The sequence below is a fragment of the Zalophus californianus genome, chromosome 9 (genome assembly GCF_009762305.2).
Source record: "Zalophus californianus isolate mZalCal1 chromosome 9, mZalCal1.pri.v2, whole genome shotgun sequence".
Taxonomy (NCBI): Eukaryota; Metazoa; Chordata; class Mammalia; order Carnivora; family Otariidae; genus Zalophus; species Zalophus californianus.
In genome coordinates, this window is record NC_045603.1 from 83,857,416 (window position 1) to 83,884,021 (window position 26,606).

The 26,606-nt window shown below is 39.8% G+C and overlaps 1 protein-coding gene across 1 annotated transcript; it reads right to left on the minus strand.

Moving 5' to 3' along the window:
• Window positions 1–14,787: 14,787 nt before the first annotated feature.
• Window positions 14,788–20,686, minus strand: LOC113922296 (potassium/sodium hyperpolarization-activated cyclic nucleotide-gated channel 1-like). Its single transcript, XM_035729328.1, is given in 4 exon segments — window positions 14,788–14,941; window positions 14,944–15,457; window positions 15,459–16,536; window positions 20,652–20,686. Coding segments are annotated over 4 exon segments (1,695 nt in total). The 3' UTR covers window positions 14,788–14,873.
• Window positions 20,687–26,606: the final 5,920 nt, after the last annotated feature.

Genomic DNA, 26,606 nt, shown 5'->3' on the forward strand with positions numbered 1-26,606 from the left:
GGATTTCATGTATTTGGACTTTGGTAAAATGTGATTCTTTCTTCTTGTCAACATGTTAGGACCATAAGGCCTAGAATCTGGTATTAGGTAGTAGAGAGAATTGCACAGTAGAGAGAAAATTGACTGAATATCTTATCCAAATAGTTCACAGTACCACAGCTGCCGAAATATGCCAAATGGGGTTACTTAAGGATCAGTCCCAGGGATTTTCAATCTATGTGACAAGTATGAGACATTTTACAAAAATCAGGAGTAGTGGGGTGCCTGGGTGGCTCAGTCGTTAAGCGTCTGCCTTCGGCTCAGGTCATGATCCCAGGGTGCTGGGATCAAGCCCTGCATCGGGCTCCCTGCTCGGCGGGAAGCCTGCTTCTCCCTCTCCCACTCCCCCTGCTTGTGTTCCCTCTCTCGCTGTGTCTCTCTCTGTCAAATAAAAAAAAAAACAAAAAACAAACCAGGAGTAGTTTCTACCCACTCCTACAACTTTGAGTCAGTGTCCAGAAATAATAATAGCTAAACCAAATTACACCTTCTTGACCCAAAGCCATATGTCTGAAACAAATATATGAGAGGTGACCAATACACAGACCTTCAGATGGAAAAAAATCAAAAGTTGGGTGGGGGGGAGGGAAGGAGAAGAGGCAGAATGGTAGAAAAATCCAATTAATATAAAGTTTCCTAGTTACCCATAAAAGAAATATAAAACTTATGTATTATATAGACACGAATTGATTTTTTAAAAATATTTTATTTATTTATTTGTCAGAGAGAGAGAAAGAGCACAAGCAGGAGCAGTGGCAGGCAGAGGGAGAAGCAGGCTCCCTGTTGAGCAGGGAGCCCGATGTGAGGCTTGATCCCAGGACCCTGGGATCATGACCTGAGCTGAAGGCAGACACTTAATGACTGAGCCACCCAGGCACCCCAAATTGATTCTTTTAATGTTAATTGTACTTTGTGTTGATCATAAAATAATAAACATTAAAACAGAACACATGCCAAGTCATACAAAATCAAAATTATTTACCTGTGGTTGAAAAGAAAGGTCAAAAATTAAGAAACAAAGAAACATCCTTCTAAATAAAAACTGAGTCAAAAAGGAAATTTAAAATACATTAACGATATTTGGGAAATAATTGATATGAAAACAATATACACAAGATGGGCTGCTGCTAAATCAGAACTTATACTTGTGGGTTAATTTATGACTATTTTGTCATCAAAATAGGAAAAAAGATAATAAGCACTGTGTTTATCATTTTAAAACCCCCTGGGTGGGCATCTGGGTGGCTTAGTCAGTTAAGCAAGGACTCTTTTTTTTTTAAGATTGTATTTATTTATTTGAGAGAGAGAGAGAGAATGAGAGATAGAAAGCATGAGAGGGAAGAGGGAAGAGGGTCAGAGGGAGAAGCAGACTCCCCGCCGAGCAGGAAGCCCGATGTGGAACTCGATCCCGGGACTCCAGGATCATGACCTGAGCTGAAGGCAGTTGCTTAACCAACTGAGCCACCCAGGCTTAGCCCTAAGCAAGGACTCTTGATTTCATCTCAGGTCTTGATCTCAGGGTCATGAGTTTGAGCCCTGCATTGGGCTCCACACTGGGCATGGAGCCTACTTAAATAAACAAACAAACAAACAAATAAATAAATAACATTAAAACACCCTACGAAAGGAAAAGTGGGGGCACAATGAGACCCATAAAATCAATCTCTCTCTGAGCTCAGCCAAGGCTATCTTAGTTAGAATATAAAAGTGTATGGGGTGCTGGGTGGTTCAGTCAGTTAAGAGTCCAACTCTTTTTTTTTTTAATTTTTTTATTAGAGATTTCATTTATTCACTTGAGAGAGAGAGAAAAAACATGAGTGAGGGGGGAGGGGCAGAAGGAAAGGGAGAAGCAGACTCCCTGCTGAGCAGGGAGCCCTGAGCCAAAGGCACACAGTTAACCAACTGAGCCACCAAGGTGCCCCTAGCGTCTGCCTCTTGATTTTGGATCAGATCATGATCTCAGGGTCGTGAGATTGTGCCCTGCATCAGACTCAGTGCTGGGTGTAAAGCCTGCTTAAGATTCTCTCTCTCCCTCTCCCTCTGTTCTTCCCTGCTCCCCCGCTGCCCCCCCCCCACAGCTCACACATTCTCTCTCTCTCACGCTCTTTCTCAAAAAAAAAAAAAAAAAAACGTAAATGGGATCTATACCCCTCCAATAACTAGTATGGAAGAAAAAATATTTTTTAAAAGATTATATTGGCAATTGCAACAAAAAGAATAAATTACCCAGAAGTAAAGATGTGCAAGAATTATTTTTCCTATAGTACATACTAATTTTTAAAAACTACAAAATACTAATATGTAAAAAGAAAAAAATCCTGTATTTTTTTCTACTCAGCAATAATTATCAATAACATTAGCTTCAGATGATTTGGTTAAAATAATTTAATCAAAATGGCAATTAGCCAAAACATATTCCCAGTAACTTTAACTTTCAAATGTGATGCCCCATTTAACAATTTGTCAGTATTTATTTATATTATTTTTATTTATTGTTTAAACCATGGAGATTTGGAAAACTGTATGTTAACCTCAATAAAACCTAGTCTATTCTGAATGATAGTTGTGACTTAAAAAGTTTTCAGATTATTGCACCAAAATGATTAAGGTTTGGGAAACATTTAAATGGCTTTTGAGACTTCATGGCATAAGATAAAATCTAAATGAATCAAATTATTTGTATTGGGAAGCTAGTCAAAATTTTACAATGATTTAAAATATCTTTTGGAACCTCTGAAATGGAAACACGATTAAGAGACCTTTTGTGAAGCAGATAAAATGAAATTGGTCGTCAAATAATATCACTGTGTTAAATTCTGCCAAGTAACTGGTAGAATTTACATGGGAAATGTTCCTTTGAATCCCATTTGAAATTCTAGAGCCTGAAGTAAAAATGATTCTGACCATTAAGGGTTAAGCTATATAATTTAGTTGTTAATTATAGGCCTTTTACTAAAATTCTCAAATCCTAAAAGCTCTAAAAACCAAAAGTTCTTTTTGACATTTGCCACAGACTAATTAACAATTCAGAGCTAAACTGAAATCAAATTTCTTATAGTCCTCATTCATTCCACTTTGTGTGAATTCGTAAGTTTAAATCAGGTATATTCATTTCTTTGCTTATAAGGAGGTTCCCAGACTCTGCTGGAAATGTTATACAAATTTGCTATATGCTCTTATTTACCTTTCTAAAATCAAAATTCTGAATTCCAAAACACATCAAACCTCATGGATTTTTGATAAGGGGTATGGGCTTGTAATATTTAACATTTTTTATAACGTATATTCTGTACCAGACTACTCTAAATGCTTTATTTATTTTAACTGAATTCATCTCACAATTCTTATAAGAAAGGTACAGTGGTTATTTCTATTTTACAGATGGGGAAACTGACACAGAATGGTGAAATAATTCACAAAGCTAGTAAGGGGTGAAACCTAGATTCATATCACTGCTCCAGTCAGACAGCTGGACTAGCTCAGCTGGCTTTTGAAGCAGAGGTCAAGACTTACTTAGCAGGTAGGTAAAACAAAGCTAGTTTAATGACTATTCATACTTAGTTTTCTCATTGTAAAATGAGAATGATATTACTAACTAGCTTATCAGATTATTACCTTGATTAAATAAGACATGTAAATCGCTAAACGCAATGGCACATAGTATCTACTCAATATGTTTGCTATTGTTAACAGAGTTGGTCAGATTATGTCAACCTGAACTACCAATCACAATGGGGACTTCGAAACGCTTAAAGGCAATTTAAATTTTGCATCGTAAAAAGAAAATATCTGGGATGCCTGGGTGGTTCAGTCAGTTGTGTCTGCCTTCCGCTCAGGTCACGATCTCGGGGGTCCTGGGATCAAGCCCTGAGTCAGCCTCCCTGCTGGGAGTCCGCTTCTCCCACTTCCTCTGCCATTCCCCCTACTCATGTGCGCACAGATGCGCGCGTGTGCGCTCTCTCTCTCTCTCAAATAAATAAATAACATCTTTAAAGAAAAAAAAAGAAAATATTTTTTCTGTGTTCATAACTTTATTTTTTTTAAGATTTTATTTATTTATTCATAAGAGACAGAGCGAGAGAGAGAGAGAGAGAGAGAGGCAGAGGGAGAAGCAGGCTTCCCGCGGAGCCGGGAGCCCAATGTGGGACTCGATCCCAGGACCCTGGGATCATGACCTGAGCCGAAGGCAGACGCTTAACCATCTGAGCCACTCAGGTACCCTGTGTTCATAACTTTAAAAAAATAATTTTTTTTCTTGTGCTGTGGTTTATATAACACAGTGACACAGAGTAGATAATAAATATTTCTTTAATGAACAGTGTTGAAAGTTATAAAGAGGTGACCACGTTTCAAATTGTGAAATGTTGTTTCTGAGTCCATACAAGATACATATCACTGAAAGACTTGGTTGATAATGTTAGATAATAAAATGTTAATGAGTTCATTGACTTCCTATAAACAAATAGTAGAGTCCACAGTACATATTTCATTAGGGTTGTGCTGAAGAACATCTTACCATACTTACCTGGCAAAATGTGCAATAAAGAGAAAAAAGAACAGAGCTTTCCTTCCCATTCTAAGTCCCTCAGGCCACAAACTGGCTGACATAGGGGAAGGGAGACACTCTGGTGAGGAGAACCCAGACCTAGTGGGTCAAACTAAGTTGAATTTTAAATAACTGAATATGACTGGAAAGCTCTGGGATCTGACTGAGATGTCAGTAAGAGACTAATCAGGGGATTTTGATTGAAGAGTTGAAGTCATTTAGAAAAATGTAAGTTTTATGTTCACACCATACTGAGGGGAGACTGCTTATTAAACTAGTTTTTTTTTAAATATTTTATTTATTTATTTATTTGACAGAGAGAGAGACAGCGAGAGAGGGAAACGCAAGCAGGGGGAGTGGGAGAGGGAAAAGCAGGCTTCCCGCGGAGCAGGGAGCCTGATCCGGGGCTCGATCCCAGGACTCTGGGATCATGACCTGAGCCGAAGCCTGACGCCTAACGACTGAGCCACCCAGGCGCCCCATTAAACTAGTTTTTGTTTTTTAAAGATTTTATTTATTTATTTGACAGAGAGAGACACAGCAAGAGAGGGAACACAAGCAGGGGGAGCGGGAAAGGGAGAAGCAGGCTTCCTGCTGAGCAGGGAGCCCAATGTGGGACTTGATCCCAGGACCCTGGGATCTGAGCTGAAGGCAGACGCTTAACAACTGAGCCACCCAGGGGTCCCATTAAACTAGTTATTGTATATTTTTCTGGTAAAAGGGCTTTGAAAAACTTTTAGAGCCCTTAAAGATTTGAAGAGCCCATAAGATACTTCAGAATAATTTATAATATATATGAATCACCTGACATTAACATTCGTAAAAAATAACTTGTATACCAAAACTGTTACATTATTTATTTCACTTAGCTATATCATGCTAGAATACCACTTGTGAACTGTGTTTAATAATTTATCATAAAAACAGTGGAACACCTAAAATATGTCCTTCCTTTGATTTGTACCCCCCAAAAAACTCCTACTCATATTTCAAGATCAGTACAGACCAATAAAATGAAAAGGCAAAGGTGTCTGGTTGTCTCAGTCACTAGAGCACGTGACTCTTGATCTTCGGTTGTGAGTTGAACTCTATATTGGGGGTAGATGTTACTGAAAAATAACATCTTTTAAAAAATTAAAATAAAATGAAAAGGCAACCTTTGGAAGGGTAGAAAATATTTGCAAATTATGTATCTGATAAAGGATTAATATCCAAAGAGCAGATTGGTCAATGCTTGGGAGGAGGGGGGATGGGGAAAGAATAAGTGAATATGGTCAAAGAGCACAACTTCTAGTTATAAGATGAACAAGTTCTGGGGATCTAAAGTACAGCATGGTGACTGTAGTTAACAATACTGTATTATATACTTGAAAATTGCTAAGAGTAAATCTTGAAGGTTCTTATTACACAAAAAAGTAACTTTATGAGGTGATGCCTGTGTTAACTAACCTTATGTGTGTTAACCAACCTCATTTCACGGTATATACATATACCAAATCATCATATTATACACCTTAAACTTACACAATATTATATGTCAATTTATATATCAATAAAGCTAGGAAAAAAAGAAAAGGAATTGTTTGGAACTAGATAGAGATGGTCATTGCATAACATTGTGAATGTGCTAAGTGCCGCTGAATTGTTCAGTTTTAAATGGTTAATTTTGTTATGTCAATTTCATTTTAATGAAAACAAAAAGTAAAAGACCAGTACAAATGTTGCCTTTAGTAAAGTCACAAGTAATATGCTTCCATTTCATCCTGTATTATAATTATCTATTCATGTTTCTTTCCCCCTAACTGGATGTATGCTCTGTAAAGATAGAAACTACATTTATTTGTTTTTGTATCCCCTGCCTAGAACAATGTCTGCCACATAGTAGGCACTTAGAAAATGATTGAGTTAAAAAATAAGTTGTGATAGAAATAATCTATGAGAGGCGTTTTAAACAAAATTTTGATATCAGTGGCAAAATAGTACCCAATTATATGTCCTGTACTGTTTGTGTTTTAGACCTGTGACAAATGAAAATGTCTTTTCTAGGTGAGAAAATAAATTGTGTTCTATGGTTAACAAGATTGAAACTCATCTCGACTTTGAGGAATAAACAAATCAATTTGGTTTTAATTGTAAAAAAAAAGAAAATGATTGAGTTAATTAAAGAATTAAATAAGTTATATGTATTTCTCATCATGAAAGTTGAAGTTAAGTTTTGGATGACTACCACATTTTGGAAAAGTCATTGATGTTCCTGAGCATGAAGTGCTGAATGTGCCAGGTTATTTAGACCTTTTTCATAAGATTACAGGAGATTTACCTAACAGAGCTGGTAATTGACTTCATTTCTCACCAAATTACTGACACTAATATACCTGTTAAAATTATGAAGAACATCTAAGTTGTGTTGGCTTTTTAAAGATAACTTTGTTTACTTCAGGCTGTGACGAATTTATTACTGTGAAGTCAGTGAAACAGTTCTAAGAGATCTTAATTTCCCGGTAACGTGATAGCGAGCTAGATGGTGGAATATGACCTAAGACTTGCAATTCTACACGATTGTTTAACTTCTTCAAGTAACTCATTAACTATTTGTACTGTGAATATAAAATGCATGATGATTTTGAAGTAACTAAATAGACTGATAAATGTTTATGGAAATAGGAAATTCTTCATAATTTTATGCTCTTAGAGGGCTCTACTGCTTGTGAGTTGTCTTTCACTCACTGGAATGTCCCCTCAAATATTTCCTTTGTATGTAACTATTCCAGCCTCAGATGTGGTGTGGTTAGGGTTGTAAAGCCTTCATTTGAACTTTGTTTTGTGATTCATTTATCATAACAATGGAATTTTCAATTTGGCACATACTCAAATATGTGCTAGGAAATATTCTTCAAAGAAATAAACATAGTGATGCAGTGATGAATTAAAAAAATTTTAGTAAGAAGCAAAGTTAATATTGTTTAGTTTAGATTCTGATACATGATGGTATACCTTTAGGATTTTAACTAAAGTAACATTGGTATTAATATAGTTATTTTCTCAGCTTTACAACTCTGTTACAGGTCTCCTCCTATCTGTTGACTTAGATAAATTGTCTAATATAGACATAAAATTTCCTCAAATAAAGGTGAATATTTTCAGAAAAAGTCTTGTTCATCTTTTGTCTCCTGACAAAAAAAGGAACCTGGACTAATTATTTTACAATTTAAGAGTATTTGAACTGAACTGCTATTAAAGAATCTTCTTTGTTGGGGCACCTGGGTGGCTCAGTAGTTTAAGCGTCTGCGTTAGGCTCAAGTGAGGTTAAGCGTCTGCTTTCGGCTCAGGTTATGATCCTGGGGTCCTAGGATCGAGTTCCACATCACATCCGGCTCCCTGCTCAGTGAGGGTCTGCTTCTCCTTCTGCCTTTCACCCCAATGGTGCGTGCTCTCTCTCTATCTCAAATAAATAAATAAAATCTTTAAAAAAAAAAGAATCTTCTTTGTTTTTTTTGTTTTGTTTTTGTTTTTTTTAAAGATTTTATTTATTTATTCGAGAGAGAGAGAATGAGAAATAGCACGAGAGGGAAGAGGGTCAGAGGGAGAGGCAGACTCCCTGCTGAGGGGGGAGCCCGACATGGGACTCGATCCGGGGACTCCAGGATTATGACCTGAGCCGAAGGCAGTCGCTTAACCAACCGAGCCACCCAGGCGCCCTCTTCTTTGTTTTTGATACATAAGTATGTTTTCCACACATGGATGAGTATCTCAACAAAAGAAATAGTTCCACTGAACTGAGTTCAAATCAGCCCCTTATAGGATTGTTATTAATTTATAATGTCATTAAAATAAAGACAAAAGAATAAATACTCTTTTAATGAGGGTGTGGATAAATATAACCTGAAAATCTAGGCTGATTATATGTGTGCCTCCTGGGAGTTAAAGTAATAGGTCAGTTACTAGTATACAACTAACGTTTATTGAACATTACTCTATGCTAGCCAGTGATCTGCACACTTTGTGAACATCACTAATCTTCACAAGCACTCTGTGAGAGAGAACCATGAGGTACATAGCTCTCTTCAAGGAGAGAAAAAGTTTTAACTAAAACTTAGCAATATTAAGCTATTGAATCTATTCTTAAAAGATATTGCCAGGGGCGCCTGGGTGGCTCAGTTGTTGAGCGTCTGCCTTCAGCTCAGGTCATGATCCCAGGGTCCCCGGATCGAGCCCGCATTGGGCTCCCTGCTCAGTGGGAAGCCTGTTTCTCCCTCTCCCTCTCCCTCTCCCACTCCCCCTGCTTGTGTTCCCTCTCTCGCTGTGTCTCTCTCTGTCAGATAAATAAATAAAATCTTTAAAAAAAAGATATTTCCAATTATTTTCTCTTTTTTTAAGATTTGATTTATTTATTTGTCAGGGAGACAGAGAGAGAGAGAGCACAAGCAGGGGTAGAAGCAGGCAGAGGGAGAAGCAGGCTCCTCGCTGAGCAAGGAGCCGGACGTGGTGGGGCTCGATCCCAGGACACTGGATCATGACCTGAGCCACCCAGGCGTCCCTCCAATTATTTTCTTTTTTTTTTCCTTTAAAGATTTTATTTATTTATTTGAGAGAGAAAGATCACAAGCAGGGGGGAGGTGTAGAGGGAAAAGCAGACTCCCTGCTGAGCATGGAGACCGATGTGGAACTTGATCCCAGGGCTCTGGAATCATGACCTGAGCCAAAGGCAGACGCTTAACCGACTGAGCCACTGAGGCACCCCCTCCAATTATTTTCAGTTGTAGTTTTTGCAGAGGCTGCTTTTAGGCAACAGGCTTGAGCAATGGAAGCTTGAGCGGGGCCTAAGGGCCCACAGGGACCACCAAGCTGAAGGCAAACAAGCTCATTAAGTGACCTACCTCAAAATAGCCATAGTCTGTAACTAACCAATGGGCTACTTACAACCAGGCACCATTACCAAAAAAGGGAAAATTCCATATCTCCCCATACTTCCTCACTCTGCCCTATAACCGGGGCCCCTCACCATGTGGCTGATAGTCTCTCCTTTGCTGTCCTGCCTGCCACTCCATTGCGGTGTATTCGATAAACTTCTATGTTCTTCATTCTGCCTTGGGTGAAGACTTTCACTGACGGCTCCACGAGCCCCCATCTGATCGGAGCGTCCCACAGTTTTACAAATGACGTGTGATGTCGCATCTGAAATCCTGCTGTCAGTTCTGAAAGAGAACAAAGAAGAGCATGGTTGAGAAGAAGAGAAGGTTGAACAGGTTAGTAAAACATTTCCAAATGTTGTTGCTTATGGAGAAGTTAACATCATCTGGCTCTGTGGCCTAGAGAAGACTTCTATAGCTATCTTTAGATATTTGAAGGGCATTTTTTACAAAACAGATTAGATCTATTTTTGTGTTGCTTCAAGGCACAAACAAGATAAATGAGATGGGAAAGGGAGGGTGTGTGAGTGAATGGGGTCCCTTTGTATGCCTGAAAGCACTCGAGATTACCATTACCAGGAGAGAGAGTTTGTTTTTGTTCTTTTCTCTTTTTTTAAGATTTTATTTATTTGAGAGAAAGAGAGCTCGAGAGAGAACATGAGCTGTGGGAGAAGCAGAGGGAGAGGGTGAGGCAGCCTCCCTGCTAAACAGGGAGCCCGATGTGGGGCTCGATCCCAGGACCCACGATCTGAGCTGAATGCAGACTCTTAACCAGCTGGGCCACCCAGGCACCCCTGTTTTTGTTCCTTTAACATGTATTTCAAAATATAAAACAGCTTTATCAAAAAATGGGAGGAGGGGAAGGGAAGAAAGGGAGGAAGGAAGGAGGGATAAACATAAGGATAATCTATCACTTTAAGAAGTCAATGCAAAGTAATGTAAAATGTCGCCAGGATGCAGGGGTGCAAAAACACCTGGATCCAGGAGTCCCAGAAAGCCTAGGTTCGGCCACTCGCTGCTCACAAAATCCAGAGGCATAGAGACAAGTGATGGTGAGACAGGAAAGGAATTTATTTCAGTGAGGCCAACACCAGGAAGACAATGGACTAATGTCTCAAAGACTGTCTCTGAAGTGCTGAAATACTTCGAGTTTTGTATGCAGAAAATGTGGGACAAAGTTGGTGGGTACAAGCAGCTGGGCAGTAAAGATCAGGTCATCATTGTCATGGATGGGGTCTTGCTGCCTCAGGACAGGCCTTAAGGGGATACTTGCCCACAGGGTCTTTTGCCAAAATTAAGAGATAAGATGGAAAGAACTTAATCAATTAGAAAGTTTGAGGGGGGCATGGAGGGAAGTAGTTGAAGACCTCTTTCAGAGATGATAGTCATTATTTTCTGATGACAATAGGAAAGATTCCAATCTTATGATTTGACAAGCATAATAAAAATCAGAAAAACAATCACATAAAAAAAGCACTAAGAGGGGCGCCTGGGTGGCTCAGGTCCCATGATGTCAGGGTCATGAGATTGAGCCCCATGTTGGGCTCCACGCTGGGCATGGAGCCTGCCTAAGATTCCCTCCCTAAAAAAAAAAAAAAAAAAAAAAAAGGAAAGAACGAAAGAAAGAAAAGAAAGTAATCAATGACTGAATAAGTCTTTTCATAATCTGAGAGAATCTCCAAAGAAGATAAGCTGGGTGAAGTGATAGATAACCGTAGCATGAGAGAGAAAGAAGAGCTGCAAGCAGTGGGAAAAACAGAAGTAGAAGTTTTAAAGCAAAAAGAGTTTGGTCCATGGGAGGCTCAGTTGGTTAAACGTCTGCCTTTGGCTCAGGTCATGATCCCAGGATCCTGGGATCGAGCAAGGTTGGGCTCCCTGCTCATCAGGGAGTCTGCTTCCCCTCTCCTTCCCACTCTTCTCCCTCTCCTCCCCACTCATGCTATCGCTGTCTCTCTCTCTCTCTCTCTCTCTCTCTCTCAAATAGACAAATAAAATCTTTAAAAAAAACAACAACAACAATAAAAACCCCAAAAAACCCAAAAGGCGGTGTTTATGGCTGGAAGGTAGTGAAGGAAAAGTAGTGCAAGAGGTGTTTGGAGATGTAGGCAAAGGCCAAAGTATATAGGCAAGAAGTGGATTTTATTTTAAGTGGAATGGGAAGAAACTGAACTTTTTTTTAAGATTTTATTTATTTATTTGAGAGAGAAAATGAGAGAGAGAGAGAGCACATGAGGGGGGGAGGGTCAGAGGAAGAAGCAGACCCCCCGCTGAGCAGGGAGCCCGATGTAGGACTTGATCCCGGGACTCCAGGATCATGACCTGAGCCGAAGGCAGTTGCCCAACCAACTGAGCCACCCAGGCGCCTGAAACTGAGCTCTTTTAAACAAAGGAGTGATGTGATCTAGTGCATGTGTGAGGAAGATTCATCCACAGAAGCACTGGGGGCAGGGCAGAAGCAGAAAGACCAATCAGAAACCTGTAGCAGGAATCCTCCCTCAGTGTAAGTGATCTGATTGCTGTTGGGGTGGCACAGTGGAAAGAGGTGGATGATGACATTTGCCTGGAGCCAAACAGCAGAGCAGCTTCAGACTATTTGAGTGTCAGCTGTACCCCTGGCCCTGTGTTAGATAATGGGCACTCAACAGTGAACAAAAGTGACACAAACCCATGTTAGTGCAGAGAGTAGAACCATGAACACACACACAAGTCCCTATATGGTGTGCTGGAGGGTAAGAAAATGGAGAAACAAAGCAGAGAAAGGGGAATAGTGAGTAGCTGATGGGCCATTTTAAATGCTACAGTTACTTTTGTGCAGTTTGTGACCTTTGACTTTGGAGATTTACATTTTTGGAAAAAAGAACAAAGTGTATCTAAAAGCAGAGTTAACAGGGCCAAAGAGGCATAAGGGTCACTAAGGGTCCTATAGTCCTCCATGGAGTCAGTAGTGAGATTCCCGCCGCTCCCAAAATCAATAGGCTCAGCTTCCTGCCAATATTAGTGGTCACATACTTTGTTTTGTTTAATTTAATTTAATTTTATTTTTTTTTAAAGATTTTATTTATTTATTTGAGAGAGCAAGAATAAGAGATAGAGAGCACAAGAGGGAAGAGGGTCAGAGGGAGAAGCAGACTCCCTGCCGAGCAGGGAGCCCGATGTGGGACTCGATCCCAGGACTCCAGGATCATGACCTGAGCCGAAGGCAGTCGCTTAACCAACTGAGCCACCCAGGCGCCCAGTTTTGTTTAATTTTAATTCCAGTATAGTTAACATACAGTGTTATATTAGTTTCAAGTGTACAATGTAGTGAATCAGCAATTCTATACATTACTCAGTCCTCATCACGGTAAGTGTACACTTAATCCCCTTCTTTCACCTATTTCCTCACCCACCTCCATGCTGGGCATGGAGCCTGCTTAAGATTCTCTCTCCCTTTCCCTCTGCCCCTCCCTGCTTGTGCTCACTCTCTTAAAACAAAACAAAACAAAACAAAACAAAACAAAACAAAACACTAAGCCACTAAGCAATAAAACACCTGGGAACCACCATCTTTGGGTAATTTGAAAAATAACCAACACAAAGGGAAAGAGGAGCCCTCCCCCAACCCCCCCTGCCCCACCGCCCCGCTATATTCTCTAGGGGTTTTTAGAAAACATGGAGTGGTTCCATTGTCCACAAACATGCAAATCTACAAGAAAGGTGATATTGTGAACATCAACGGAATGGACACTCTTCAAAAAGGAACACCCACACACGTTACCATGGCAAAACTGGAAGAGTCTGCAACGATCAGAAAAGAAGGAAGCAGAAAAGTTCTTGGGTTCAACTGAAGCTCCAGCCTGTTTCGCCCAGAGAAACACACTTTGTGAGAACCAATGGAAAGGAGCCTGAGCTGCTGGAACCTGTTCCCTATGAATTCATGGTATGATAAGCATAAAAAAAATAAAAGACCTCAAGACTGTAAAAAAAAAAAAGAAAAAGAAAAAAGAAAAAAATTGACAGTATAAAACATAACTTTCATCCTATAATTTCTATGCATCTATCCTGGTGAAATATTTTAAACAAGAAAGAAACCATGATTACAAATACATTTATCACAATGGATTTTAAGTAGTAGAAGAATGGAAATAATATAAGTCCAATAATAGAACAATGCTACTTTAACTACAATATATGCGCTTTATAGAAACTTATGGTATCAATGAAGGATAGTTAGAAGAAAGGCAAGCAGGGACAAGGGCCCTCCCCCAACGCCCCCCCCCCCCCGCCTCCCCACCCCATCCTAAGAGGAAAACTACCCTTAAAAGGAAAAAGAACCCATCTGTTATTCTAGGCTTTTTACTCAGTGCCCCAGCTTTGAGTCTTCCTGTTGGGGGGACTTACAACTTGAATGTGACAGAAAGGAAGGGAATGGCCTTGGGCATCCTAACCCAGGCCCAAGGGTCAGTTCAATAGCTGTGGCATATTTATTTATTTATTTATTTATTTATTTATTTATTTATTTATTATTTTTTAAAGATTTTATTTATTTGACAGAGGGAGACACAGCAAGAGAGGGAACACAAGCAAGGGGAGTGGGAGAGGGAGAGGGAGAAGCAGGCTTCCCGCCGAGCAGGGAGCCCGATCCCAGGACCCGGGGATCATGACCTGAGCTGAAGGCAGACGCTTAACGACTGAGCCACCCAGGCACCCCGCTAGTGGGATATTTAAACAAAGAGCTTCAACTGGTGGCCTGTGGCTGGTCAGCATGCCTTAGGGCAGCGACGGCCACCGCCCACTTGATCCCTGAGGCTACAGAATACCACTCTGGAAGGAGCCCTCCATCCTGACTGGGTGTGATAGGTGCATGGAGGGTTAATCAGATTAAAACAGCCCACACTAAAGAGCCCATAAAAAAACCCTAGATTTAAACACCAAATTGCCAACCCTCTCAGGTCCCCTTCCTCTACAGGAGCTTTGTACTATTGCTCAATAAACTTTGCTTTGCTGCCCACCACTCTTCGTCTGGTCTACGTCTTCATTCTTCGGTGTGACCAAGAACTGGGGATGCTAAAGGAAAAGAAATTCTACAACACTATCATCAAAAAGGTGTTTTCTTTTTTTTTTTTTTTAACATTTTAAATCCTTTAATGGTTTAAAGAAAGGAAGACATATGACACTGAATGCTAAACAGGTCTTTTGAACTTCTCTTGGGAATTTAGATAGATATTTAATAGTAGATATATATTTATATATTTTACATTTTACATGTAGGCCGGAGCTGTCTAAAATATCTCTTCATAGTAGGCTATAGGAATCTATCAGGAGATAGAATAAAATAAGGTCTGAGAAGATGCTCAGTTTATTAGAGTATTTCTTTCTGCTTTGACAATCAGCAGGGATCATAAATTTGAAGCAAATCGTGGCTTTTCTGCCTCTGGGTCTGTAGTTAAGACTGAGGAAGACTCGGAAGAGCAGCTGCTGGTGGAGGGGGTGCGGGAGGGGCTCCGCGGTTAGGGGGAATGGCTCCCGAGGACATCTGTCGGAACAGGGTGACTCGCTGGGGGACGGTGCCCCTGCCCCCAGCCTGGAGGCCTGGGCCGTGAACGGCGGTCATGGGCTGAGGGATGGAGGCCAGGGACTCGCCCACAGTGGGATGAGGTCTGGAAATGAGAGTGGAAACCTCATGGGGCAGCGAGGGCTGCGAGGCCGACAGGGGCCGGACTTCTCGGGTCAGGCTGGTGTTGTGGAGCGCCTGCGTGCTCCTGTGCACGTCGTTTTTCGGCGTGGAGCCGCCGGGTGTCTGTGGCTGCGGGGGCGGCTGTGGGGGCTGCGGGGACTGCTGGAGCTGCTGCTGTGTGAGTGACAGCTGGGAGGCAGTAGGGGAGGCGTAGTGGAAAGTTCGAGTGGCCAGCGGGCTCTGTACGGGAGGGCTGCAGACTGCAGTGGTGTAGGAGCAGGGCGACAGGACGGCGGATGGCTGGGGGGGTCTGTGTGCTGGGGCTGGGGGAATGCAGGTTGCCGTGGGACAGACTGGTGGCTGTGTACACCGGCGGAGACTGTGTCCTCATGCGGGAGGTCGGAGTCGTGGAGGAGGTGGAATTCAGGGCTGTCATTTGGGGATAACTGATTGGAGCGATTGCCTGCACCATCTCGCAGTCATGCTTCACGATCTGCTTCAGGATCTCATTCTCCTGATTGTTGAAGATGCCAGTGTTCAGATCCTTCTGGAACTTTGGCAGAAGAATGGAATTTTTCTTTCCTATCCGATCTAGTCGGTCAACGGCAACGGTCTCGAAGGCTCGCCTCATCATTGGATATTCCTCCAGGACCTCATTGAAATTGTCCACAGAAAGTGAATAAAGTCGACATTATGTATCAGCTCGAACACTGGCAGTGCGGTGGCCCTTGGTCAGCAAGCAAATCTCTCCAAAGTAAGAGCCTTCTGTCAGCTTCATTTCTTTACTGGATTTTGTGATGACACCAGCAATGCCATGTTGAATGAAATACATTTTTTTACCCACAGCTCCTTCTTGTATGATGTAATCTCCAGGTTGAAACACCTCAAATCTCAACTTGCTCCGCATGGCAGTCACAAAATTGGGATCAGCATTAGCAAACAGAGGCATGGTAGCCACTAGCTTCCGACAGTTGAAGTTGACGATCTCCTCTCTCAGAGGATCATTGAGTTCATTGAGAATGTTTTCCTCATCAAAGATTTTGCCTTGGTATCTGTGTTCATAGTAGTTGTGTATTTTCTGACGCATATCAGCTGGTAACTTATGGAATGACATGTTTTGCTCCATTTGCTTATACTTCTCTTGATACTGCCACCTGGAGGAATCCAAAGACTGGATTAAAGCTGTGGCATGGCCGACAAACATGGCATAGCAGGTGGCCCCAACGATCATGCTTAGCATGGTAATCCAGAGGTCCGACATGCTGACTGGGGCCTGGGCTCCATACCCGATGCACAGCATATGACTCATAGCTTTGAAGAGTGCATATGAATACTGCTTTCCCCACGAGTCATTCTCATCTACTTTAATTCCTTTCCAGTCTGTTCTTTGGAACAGCCAGCAACAAGTCCAATCCAGCCACCTCCATGCTTAGTTTCCTCATAGTCCAAAAAGGTGTTTTCAAATATGTACCAGCATAGAAAAATATTTGTTGATAAATGGAAACATTCTCAAAGATGTGTAGTTCAAATAGCCAAAATATTTTTAAAGGAATTCTAATAATTTACTTGGCTGTCCTCTAAAATTGTCAGTAAACTTCGATTCATATACCCCACCAGCACTCCCCACATTTTTTTCTCTCCTTTTGATTTTCTGTAACCCCACATTATTCTGGAGCCACTTGTTGGCAAACCACACTCAATAATATTCTCTTCCCTTTTTCTCAGCTGCTTTCCCTTTCTCTCCAACACCTCTGTTTTATTTTTATCTTTTTTGAAAGATTTTATTTATTTATTTGAGGGGGTGGGAAGAGAGCAAGCACAAGCAGGAGGAGTGGCAGGCAGAGGGAGAATTAGGCTCCCTGCTGAGCAGGGAGCCCAATGTGGGCCTTGATCCCAGGACCCCGGGATCAAGACCTGAGCTGAAGGCAGGCACCAACCAACTGAGCCACCCAGGCACCCCTCCATGACCTATTTTAAATGACCCTCATCAATTAGCTTTTTCTTTTCTTCCCACCCTTCCCAATCTTGAATTTTGCACCTCAAAGCTCCTTCAATCCAGTCTGGCAGAGTGACCTTTTCTCTGGAGGAAAAGCGTGGGAAGCTGGCATGGGAGGGGAAAAAAAGCAGTCAGCATTTGCATTCTATCTTTTGACAGAAGGAGGGTCCTTTCCACACTAAGAATTTTTTATCCTGTTCAATTATGAACAGGCTAACAGAACTTTAGATACCAAATATTGAAACTTGGTATTCAAGTATTATTATCAAACTAGGTTTTGGTTTCAATGTATCATCTTAAGCATATTCCCAGCAGAAATTCATCATCTATTATCTTCATCAACATTGGGTATTTCTTCATCCCTTTCTTCATGTGAAACAAAGAAAAATTGTTTTAAGATACTGATACACACTGGGCACCTGGGTGGCTCATTTGGTTGGGCGACTGCCTTCGGCTCAGGTCATGATCCTGGAGTCCCTGGATAGAGTCCCACATCGGGCTCCCTGCTCGGCAGGGAGTCTGCTTCTCCCTCTGACCCTCCCCCCTCTCATGTGCTCTCTCTCTCATTCTCTCTCTCTCAAATAAATAGATAAAATCTTAAAAAAAAAGATACTGATACACACTTAAATTAATAGTAACCTAAATGGAAATGTTAAAATATAAAGGACTACAAAGTTCTCCCAGACAGAAGGGTCAGGATTTTGCTGCAAAAATAAAAACTTATATTTGAACTGTGTCCTAGGATCCTGCCAATCCCTTGATGGTTTACCTAAATATGATTTACGTATATCCTAGTTACACTGAGGGGTCAGAGTGCCAAGAAGTAGCCAGTTGTTAATAGGGAATAGGTCAAGAGGAAGGAAAACAGAAGTAAAGGCTTAAAACTGCTTCCTTGTTTTTGATTTTTAAAAAATTTCCATTTCTAAATATAATGATATTACTAGAGCCCTGCTGTTCCCTTTGATTAAATGAGAAAAGATTAATTGCTACACTTTGCACCTCACTAGATACTTCCTGTAATATTCTGTTTTCTGTTAACTACTTGATAATTCAATTAAAAATCAGTAGAATTATAAGTAGGTGAGATGAAGTCTCATGAGGTTTTGGATTTACTTTAAAATACTTTAGCAGCAAAAAGAAAGAAAAGGAGGGTAGATGAATCTAATATGGCAAAATATTTATAATTTTTAAATCTGGGTGTAACATATATTAATAGGCATTCAGTGTACCAGCCTCTTCACTTTTGTGAATGTTAGAAATTTTCCTAAGATTAAAATCAATGGTTACATTGAATGCAATCAAGCTCTTAGCTTTAAAGAATAAAGTTTTATTTTCTACCAATGAAGAATTTGTTTGGTTGAATCTTGATTTATCCAGAATAGTATTGAAAATTTCTGATACCTGAAAATTTTCTAACTCTCTAAAGCTGAAAAAAAAAACAAACCTATGCAATGATAAATATCAGATTCAAGACATTTTGACATTCAGCATACCTAATAGTAACACCGATTTGTACTAGTCACAAGTGAAAAATCCAAATGTTCCTGATACCCAGATTCTTCCCTAGCTCTTTTCCACTTCCCACCCTACCCCTCTTGTTCTTTACTTTAGTCTTGGATTTAGCCTTAAACACCCTTTTATCTTACTTTATTGCTCTTACTGATTTACTTGAATGAAAAATAAGCTACATAACATCCAAGAGAAAAAGACTCTTGGATCAAAAAGAATTTTAGAAGAACTAGGACAAATAATAAGAGTGGTGGTAAATAAAGAGAGAAGGTTTCAAGTCCTCTACTATGGACCAAGGCAGTATTATGGATATTTTACATACAGCAGAGTAAGACATTTTTTGATATTGTTTGCAAGAAATGCTTATTATTGGGTGCCTGGGTGGCTCAGTCATTAAGCGTCTGCCTTCGGCTCAGGTCATGATCCCAGGGTCCTGGGATCGAGTCACACATCGGGCTCCCTGCTCAACAGGAAGCCTGCTCTCCCTCTCCCACCCCCGCTGCTTGTGCTCCTGCTCTTGCTATCTCTGTCAAATAAATAAATAAAAATCTTAAAAAAAAAAGAAATGCTTATTATTTATTTCTTGAAGAGTCACTAAAATGGCCCTATTCTTTATACAAATGTCAGGCAGGCAGGTCTTTAATGAGGGTGTAATGCTCTGTAATAAGAGTATAACAAATATCTTTCATTGCTTCATCAAGTGTGTCACTCACTGTGACTCCTGAAATGTAAAGCTGGTTACTTGGGTCAGAAGTAGATGAATTTGCATAAGGAGCTCAGGACCTTCTGGGAGAAAATAAATCCTAAATATTCTCTCTGGGGATATCCTACCTCCTCCTCTCTGAGATACAAAATTAGAGAATGCTGCTGGAATGGAGAAGGCAGGCTTCATTCATCCAAGGGCCAGTGGTAGGGATAGGCAGCATGTCTCCTAAAATACAATTAATGTAAAGAAAGGAGTTTATTTGGACGGGCAGCTCTAACTCATGACACATAAATAATACAGAAGTAAGCAGAGTAAGTGGCACCTGGCTGGCTCAGTCAGTGGAGCACGAGACTCTTGATCTCAGGGTTGTGAGTTTGAGCTCCACGTTGGGTGTGGAACTTACTTTAAAAAAAGAAAGAAGTAGAGTAATAACATATTTATACTGTTTTACACATAAAGCATTAATTGGTACTTAACATCCTTCCCTTAAATAAGACAAAAATTTACCTCTCTTTGATTTTCCCATCCTTCACCATACTGCATTGAAATTATCTGGGAATTCAGCTCTAAACTATTTATTTACATCATACCTCTACTTTCTTGGGAAAATTACCTATGTATAAACTAGTGTTGCCTGTATTTTAAAATTAAAGGAGGAGCGCCTGGGTGGCTCAGATGGTTAAGCAACTGCCTTCGGCTCAGGTCATGATCCCGGAGTCCTGGGATCGAGTCCCACATCGGGCTCCCTGCTCAGCAGGGAGTCTGCTTCTCCCTCTGACCCTCTTCCCTCTCATGCTCTCTATCTCTCATTCTCTCTCTCTCAAATAAATAAATAAAATCTTAAAAAAAATTAAAGGAAAATAATTTGGAGTCCGTCGTAATGGACAAAGCAAGAAGTATTCAAATCTCATACAATCTGTTCTATGGCCCCCAACTTCCTCATCCTAAACCCTGACTTAGTTCCCACCTTGCTTTCTTACCTGAACAGTTCTCACCCTTGATTTCCCATGCAAGGCCTTATTTTCCTCTTGAAATCTCACCAAGCATCTCGCTTCACAGAGATGCTTTTCTGCTTCTGAATTCCTATTACCTTTACCATTCATTTTCATGTTTTTCTCTATTGTTACATTTTAAGTGTATATATAATAAACTAAAATGGGGCTTATTTGAGAGCAATGACTGTGTTTTAGATCTCTCTGTACTCTTCAAGGGGCTTACTGTGGTATTTTAGATACAGGCTAAACATTAGACTAAAACTCTAATTTAGAACACACAAGTTCTTCCCCTACCTCTCCTTGGTTCTTTTTAGCTTAGTAACCGTCATGGACGACTGAATGTGAGTCTTAGGGCTTTTATAGGTCTACCTAGCAACCAGGAGGGTTCCCAAGGATACAAACCCTGAAGATACATGCTTTTGAAATGGTAATGAATGGAACTAAGGAGATAGCCCTAAAACAGAGTACATTTCCATATAAACTGAAATCATATGTCAATATTAGAACTACTGTATAATTAACTGTGGCTTTATGGTGTCAGTAGGAGCTATTATTGCCCTCTATAATCAAACATTTTATTTTAGTCACATCAAGCAAACATCTCTAACTTTTATAAAATGAAATAATGAGGACTGACTAAAGGAGTACTAAGAACAGTATTACAACCAACCGTGTTCACCTAAAGGAGGTTTAACAAATACTAACATTTGGCCAGATTTCCTGAGAAATAAAACATTATAGAGATGAAGCCCTCTCACCTTGTTTTCCTTTCTCTTTCCTCAGAAGAACAGCTATCCCAAAGCTGATATGTATATGTATATATGTATATTCTTCCTTTCCATGTTTGTATATATTTTACCATACATGTATATAACATTAACATTATATAACATTATTCTTCATGTTTACAAATATTACACAAATGTTACATCATACATAGTATTCTGCAAACTATTTTTTCATTAGAAATTATGTGTTTGAGATTTAAGCAGGCAGATATATGCCGTGGATTCACTTAAATTGCTGCATAGGATTCCATACAGTGAATAATATACAATTTGCTTATCTATTTTCTTGTTGAAAAGCATTTAGATTATTTCCAGTTTGGGGGTGGGCACTGGGTTGTCTCAGTAGGTAGAGCATAGGACTCTTGATCTCACAGTTGTGAGTTTGAGCCCCATGTTGGGCGTAGAGCTAACTTAAAAAAAAAAAAAAGATTGGGGCGCCTGGGTGGTTCAGTTGGTTAAGCATCTGAGTCTTGGTTTCAGCTCAGGTCATGATCTCATGGGTCATAGGATTGGACCCCAGTCCAGCTCTGCACTCAGCCGGGAGTCGGCTTGAAGATTGTCTTCCTCTGCCCCTCCCCCTCCCACATGTGCATATGCGCTCTATCTCTTTCTTTCTCAAATAAATAAATAAATCTTTAAGAAAAAGATTGTTTCCAGTGTTTTGGAAATTAAACCAAAAGAGCAGCAGTGAATATCTTTGTACCTGACTGGACAGGTGTGAGAATCCTTTTAGTGTAAATATTTGAATATGAAATAATGTTAATATGTTAAATTGTTACAGATTTTCTAATGTTAGATAGACCATGTTAATGTTCATGAAATAAATTTTATTTGGTCCTGACTTTTTTCAGGTTTTATTTATGACTTTGGCTCTGCATTCATAAGTGTTATTTTCTTGTTAGTGTCCTTGCTTCTGTTACCAAGGTTATAGAGTCTTCTAAAATAATTTGGGGAGCTTTCCCTCTTTTACTATTTCTAAAACAGTTTGATTACAACAGAATTTATCTCACATTTATTTTTATTTATTTATTTTTTGATATATTTTTTAAGATTTTTATTTATTTATTGAGAGAGAATGGTAGAGAGAGAGCATGAGAGGGAAGAGGGTCAGAGGGAGAAGTAGACTCCCTGCTTCGCGGGGAGCCCCATGCGGGACGCGATCCTGGGACTCCAGGATCATGACCTGAGCCGAAGGCAGTTGCTTAACCAACTGAGCCACCCAGGTGCCCTTTATCTCACATTTAAAAAACACTGAAGTATTTTTTGTTTTGTTGCTATTTTAGATTTTTCAAATACTTTTTCAGAGTTAACTTTTTCAGAACATTATCCATTTTATCATATGTTCATATTAATTGACACAAGTGGGAGTATCTCCCTTATGATTTTAACAATCTAAACTCTGTCTATAGTTATACTCTCTTTTCACCCGTTTATGTTTTCTCTTTATTTTTCATTTTCACTAAATGCATAACTATTTTATTAATTTCTTCAGTCAGCTTCTCAATTTGTTTATCCGGTTTTTCTCCTTTTTCATTATTTTCTACTTATTACTTCTTTCTACTCTCTTTGGCATACTTTATTATTTTTTTTTGAAATCCCCTTTATTTCTTTTTTTTTTTTAAGATTTTATTTATTTATTCATGAGAGACAGAGAGAGAGAGAGGCAGAGGGAGAAGCAGGCACCCAAGGAGCAGGGAGCCCGATGCGGGACTCGATCCCAGGACCCTGGGATCATGACCTGAGCCGAAAGCAGACGCTTAACCATCTGAGCCACCCAGGCGCCCTGGCATACTTTATTATTCTTTTTGTAAATATTCCATGTGTGCTTAAAACATATACATATTCTCTGATTGTTATGTGTGTGTATATTTAAAAATGTGCTCAATTGTATTACTCAAATATTCTATATTCTTTCAAATCATTAGTCTGATTCTTGAGTTTCCGGTAGAGTTATTAGAGATTTGACAGTTTTTCCCTGAAACTATATTATTAGGAATATGCCAATTCATCATTATTGTAACTCAATGAGTTGATCCTTTTTCTTTGTGCAGCATTCATTTTTAACCGTATTGATTTTTTGCCTTACATTTTTATTTGCTGTTAATATTTCTATATTAGCCATCTTTTGTGTAGTATTTTTCTTTACTTGATATTTCCTTGTTTAATTTTTTTCACCATTTTATTTTCAGCCTTATCATGTTGCTTTGCTTTTGAGATGTCTCTTATAAGCAGCATATATTTGTATTTTAGGAATTTCTATTTTGAAATAATTTTAGACTCGCAAATAGTTGCAAAAATAGTACAAAGTATTCTTTTTTTAAAAGATTTTATTTATTTATTTGACAGAGAGAGAGAGAGAGAGGGCATAGCAGGGGGAGCAGCAGAGGGAGAGGGAGAAGCAGTTTCGCCAAGCAGGGAGCCCAATGCCGGATTCGATCCCAGGATCATGACGTGAGCCGAAGGCAGACGCCTAACGACTGAGCCACCCAGGCACCCCAGTACAAAGTATTCTTATATACCTTTCACATAGCTTCCCCCAAGTGTTTACATTTTATTTTATTTTATTTTATTTATTAAAATGTTTTATTTCTTTATCCATAAGAGTCAGAGAGAGAGAGAGAGAGAGGCAGAGGGAGAAGCAGGCTCCCAAGGAGCAGGGAGCCCGATGCGGGACTCGATCCCAGGACCCTGGGATCATGACCTGAGCCAAAGGCAGATGTTTAACCATCTGAGCCACCCAGGCGCCCGTGTTTACATTTTAAATGGGCACAATACAATGATAAAAATCAAGAACTTAACATCAATACAATACTATTAATTAATTAATATGATATACTTAAATTTTGCCAGTTGTGGGCACCTGGGGATAGGGGAGGGGAGGGGTAGAGGGAGAGGGAGCAGCAGACTCTCCGCTGACCAGGGAGCCTGATGTGGGGCTCAATTCCAGAACCCTGAGATCATGACCTGAGCCGAAGGCAGTCGCTTAACCAACTGAGCCACCCATGCACCCCGATAATAGCCATTCTAACAGGTATGATCAAATTATGTATTTTTGAGAAGAATATGATATAAGCAATGTTTTGTCCATCTCAGTGCATCCTATCAGAAAAAGCGTAATGGTTATATCTCTAGTTGCTAGGTTAAGACAATGTCCACTAGGTTTCTCCACCACAAAATGATTTTTCTCTTTGTAATTAATAAGTATCTTATGGGGAGATACTTTAAGACTATGTAAATATCCTGTTTCTCAGCATATATTTGCCTACTAATTTTAACATCCATTGATGACACTTGTCTAAAACAATTATTACTATAGGGTTTGCCAAGTGGTTATTTTCTACTTGCAACATTCTTTGTACATTTATTAATTAGACTTTTACTGTAAAGAAGAGCTTTCCTTCTCTACCTATGGAATAAGAAAAATATCTGGTCTTTGTCCCCAGTTCCTGGCACAGAGCTCCTAAAACCTCTGGAAGTTCCTGAGTGGTAAGGGCAATAGGAATGTCTCTTGTCCTGATAAAGGGGAGTCTTGGCAAGTGCTTAGGTAGCTTCAAGATGGGACTTACACACCAGAAAGACCAAACCTTGATTAGAAGCTTGGAACCTTCAGCCCCACCCCTCACCAACTGGAGAGAAGAAAAGAGCTAAAGATTGAGTTAATCACCTTTGACTATAATCATGCATATGTAATGAAACTTCCATAAAACCCTGCAAATGATGAGGTTTGGGGAGTTTCCAAGCTGGTGAATACATTCACGTGCTAGGAGGGTGGTGCACCCAAGCTCCACAGGCTCAGGACTCCTCTCGACCTTGCTCTTTTTATTCATTGATATACCTTATAATAAACTGTAATAGCAAGTAAAGCATTTTCTTGGGTTCTGCAACTTGTTGAACCTGAGGGGGGTAGGCTTGAGGAAACCCCTGAATTTGTAGCCACGTCAGACAGAAGTGTGGATAACCTAGGACCTGATACTTGTGACTGGCATCTGAAGTGAGGTCAGTTTTGTGAGACTGAGCACTTAAATCTGTGGAGATTGATATTAATACTGGGTATGTAGTGTCCACATTGAATTGAATTATAGCACACTTAGTTGATGTTGTAGAGTTGGAGAAATTGTATTAGGAAAGACACCATGCATTTGGTGTCAGGAGGAAAAAATCTCTTGCCACCATTGTGGATTTGTATTTTATTTTAGTTACAGTCAGTGTTGTCCTGGAGCCAGGTTACACTGGCTCAGAAGAGTCATTTGTTAACTTTAATGAAATTTGTGGGCTGGCTTTTAAGTACAATAAGACACACCCATACCACCACCACCACCAATGGAAGCAGGTTCTGGGCTTTATTTTGACCTTGCTTTTTTCTTTTCTTTTCTTTTCTTTTTTTTAGGATTTACTTATTTGAGAGAGACAGAGAGAGAGGGAGGGAGCGGGGGGGGGGGGGAGGGACAGAGGGAGAGAGATAATCTCAAGCAGACTCCCCAATGAGCAAGGAGCCTGACATGGGTTTTGCTCCCATGACCCTGAGATCGCGACCTGAGCTGAAATCAAGAGTTGGACACTTAACCGACTGAGCCACCCAGGCGCCCCTATTTTCTCTTATGTAACAATCCTGAGGTAACTGGGCCAAGTTTTCTGGCTGATTCTGCTCTAGACAGTCATTAAATGGATCTTATACTTTCCATCCAGTGTCTTCACCATTGCCTAGGGCAAGAGGTTTTTTTTTTTTTAATCGAAGAATAATTGGCATACAATATTGTATTAGTTCCTAGTTAGGGCAAGAGTTTTTAACCAATTTTTGTGCCATAAATTCCTTTGGCACTCTCTTCAAGCATATATACTGTCTCTCAAAATGATACATAAAATACATTTTTAACACATAAAATGAAATACATTTGGATTTAAAGGAACCAAATTATACTGGATTACAGTTATAAAATAGTTTTCTAAATAGTTATATAATAATAAATATACTTAATTCATTAAACAACCTAATCTAGCAATGGGTCTAGCAACAACCATAACTTTGAAGTACACTTGAGCATAAATGATATTTAGAGAGACCTGAAAAAATTGTAATGTGATATGAAAAATTTTTTTGAGTGGCAAATTCATAGGTATTACTAATACCACAGTGTGACTCATTGTCTATATTCATAATTGAAGAAAATATTAATTTCAGCTAGAGGCTAATGAAGACAAGGATATATTTTCCTACCCAAGTTCATGAACCTAAGATTAAGAACCCCTGCCCCTGGGTGTGTCTTTCACTTGAAGCTGAGTCCTAGGCAGTGTTCTCACTTACAAAAAGGGGAAGAACATGAAAAAGTGTATACTCGGTGTTTTATTGTTTTTTAAATTTTTTTGCACACTCATTGTTTTAAAGTTCTGCTCTGAAAGTGGTATATGTTACTACTGCTCACTAGGACTTAGTCAGTGGCCACTTATAGCTAAAACATAAGCT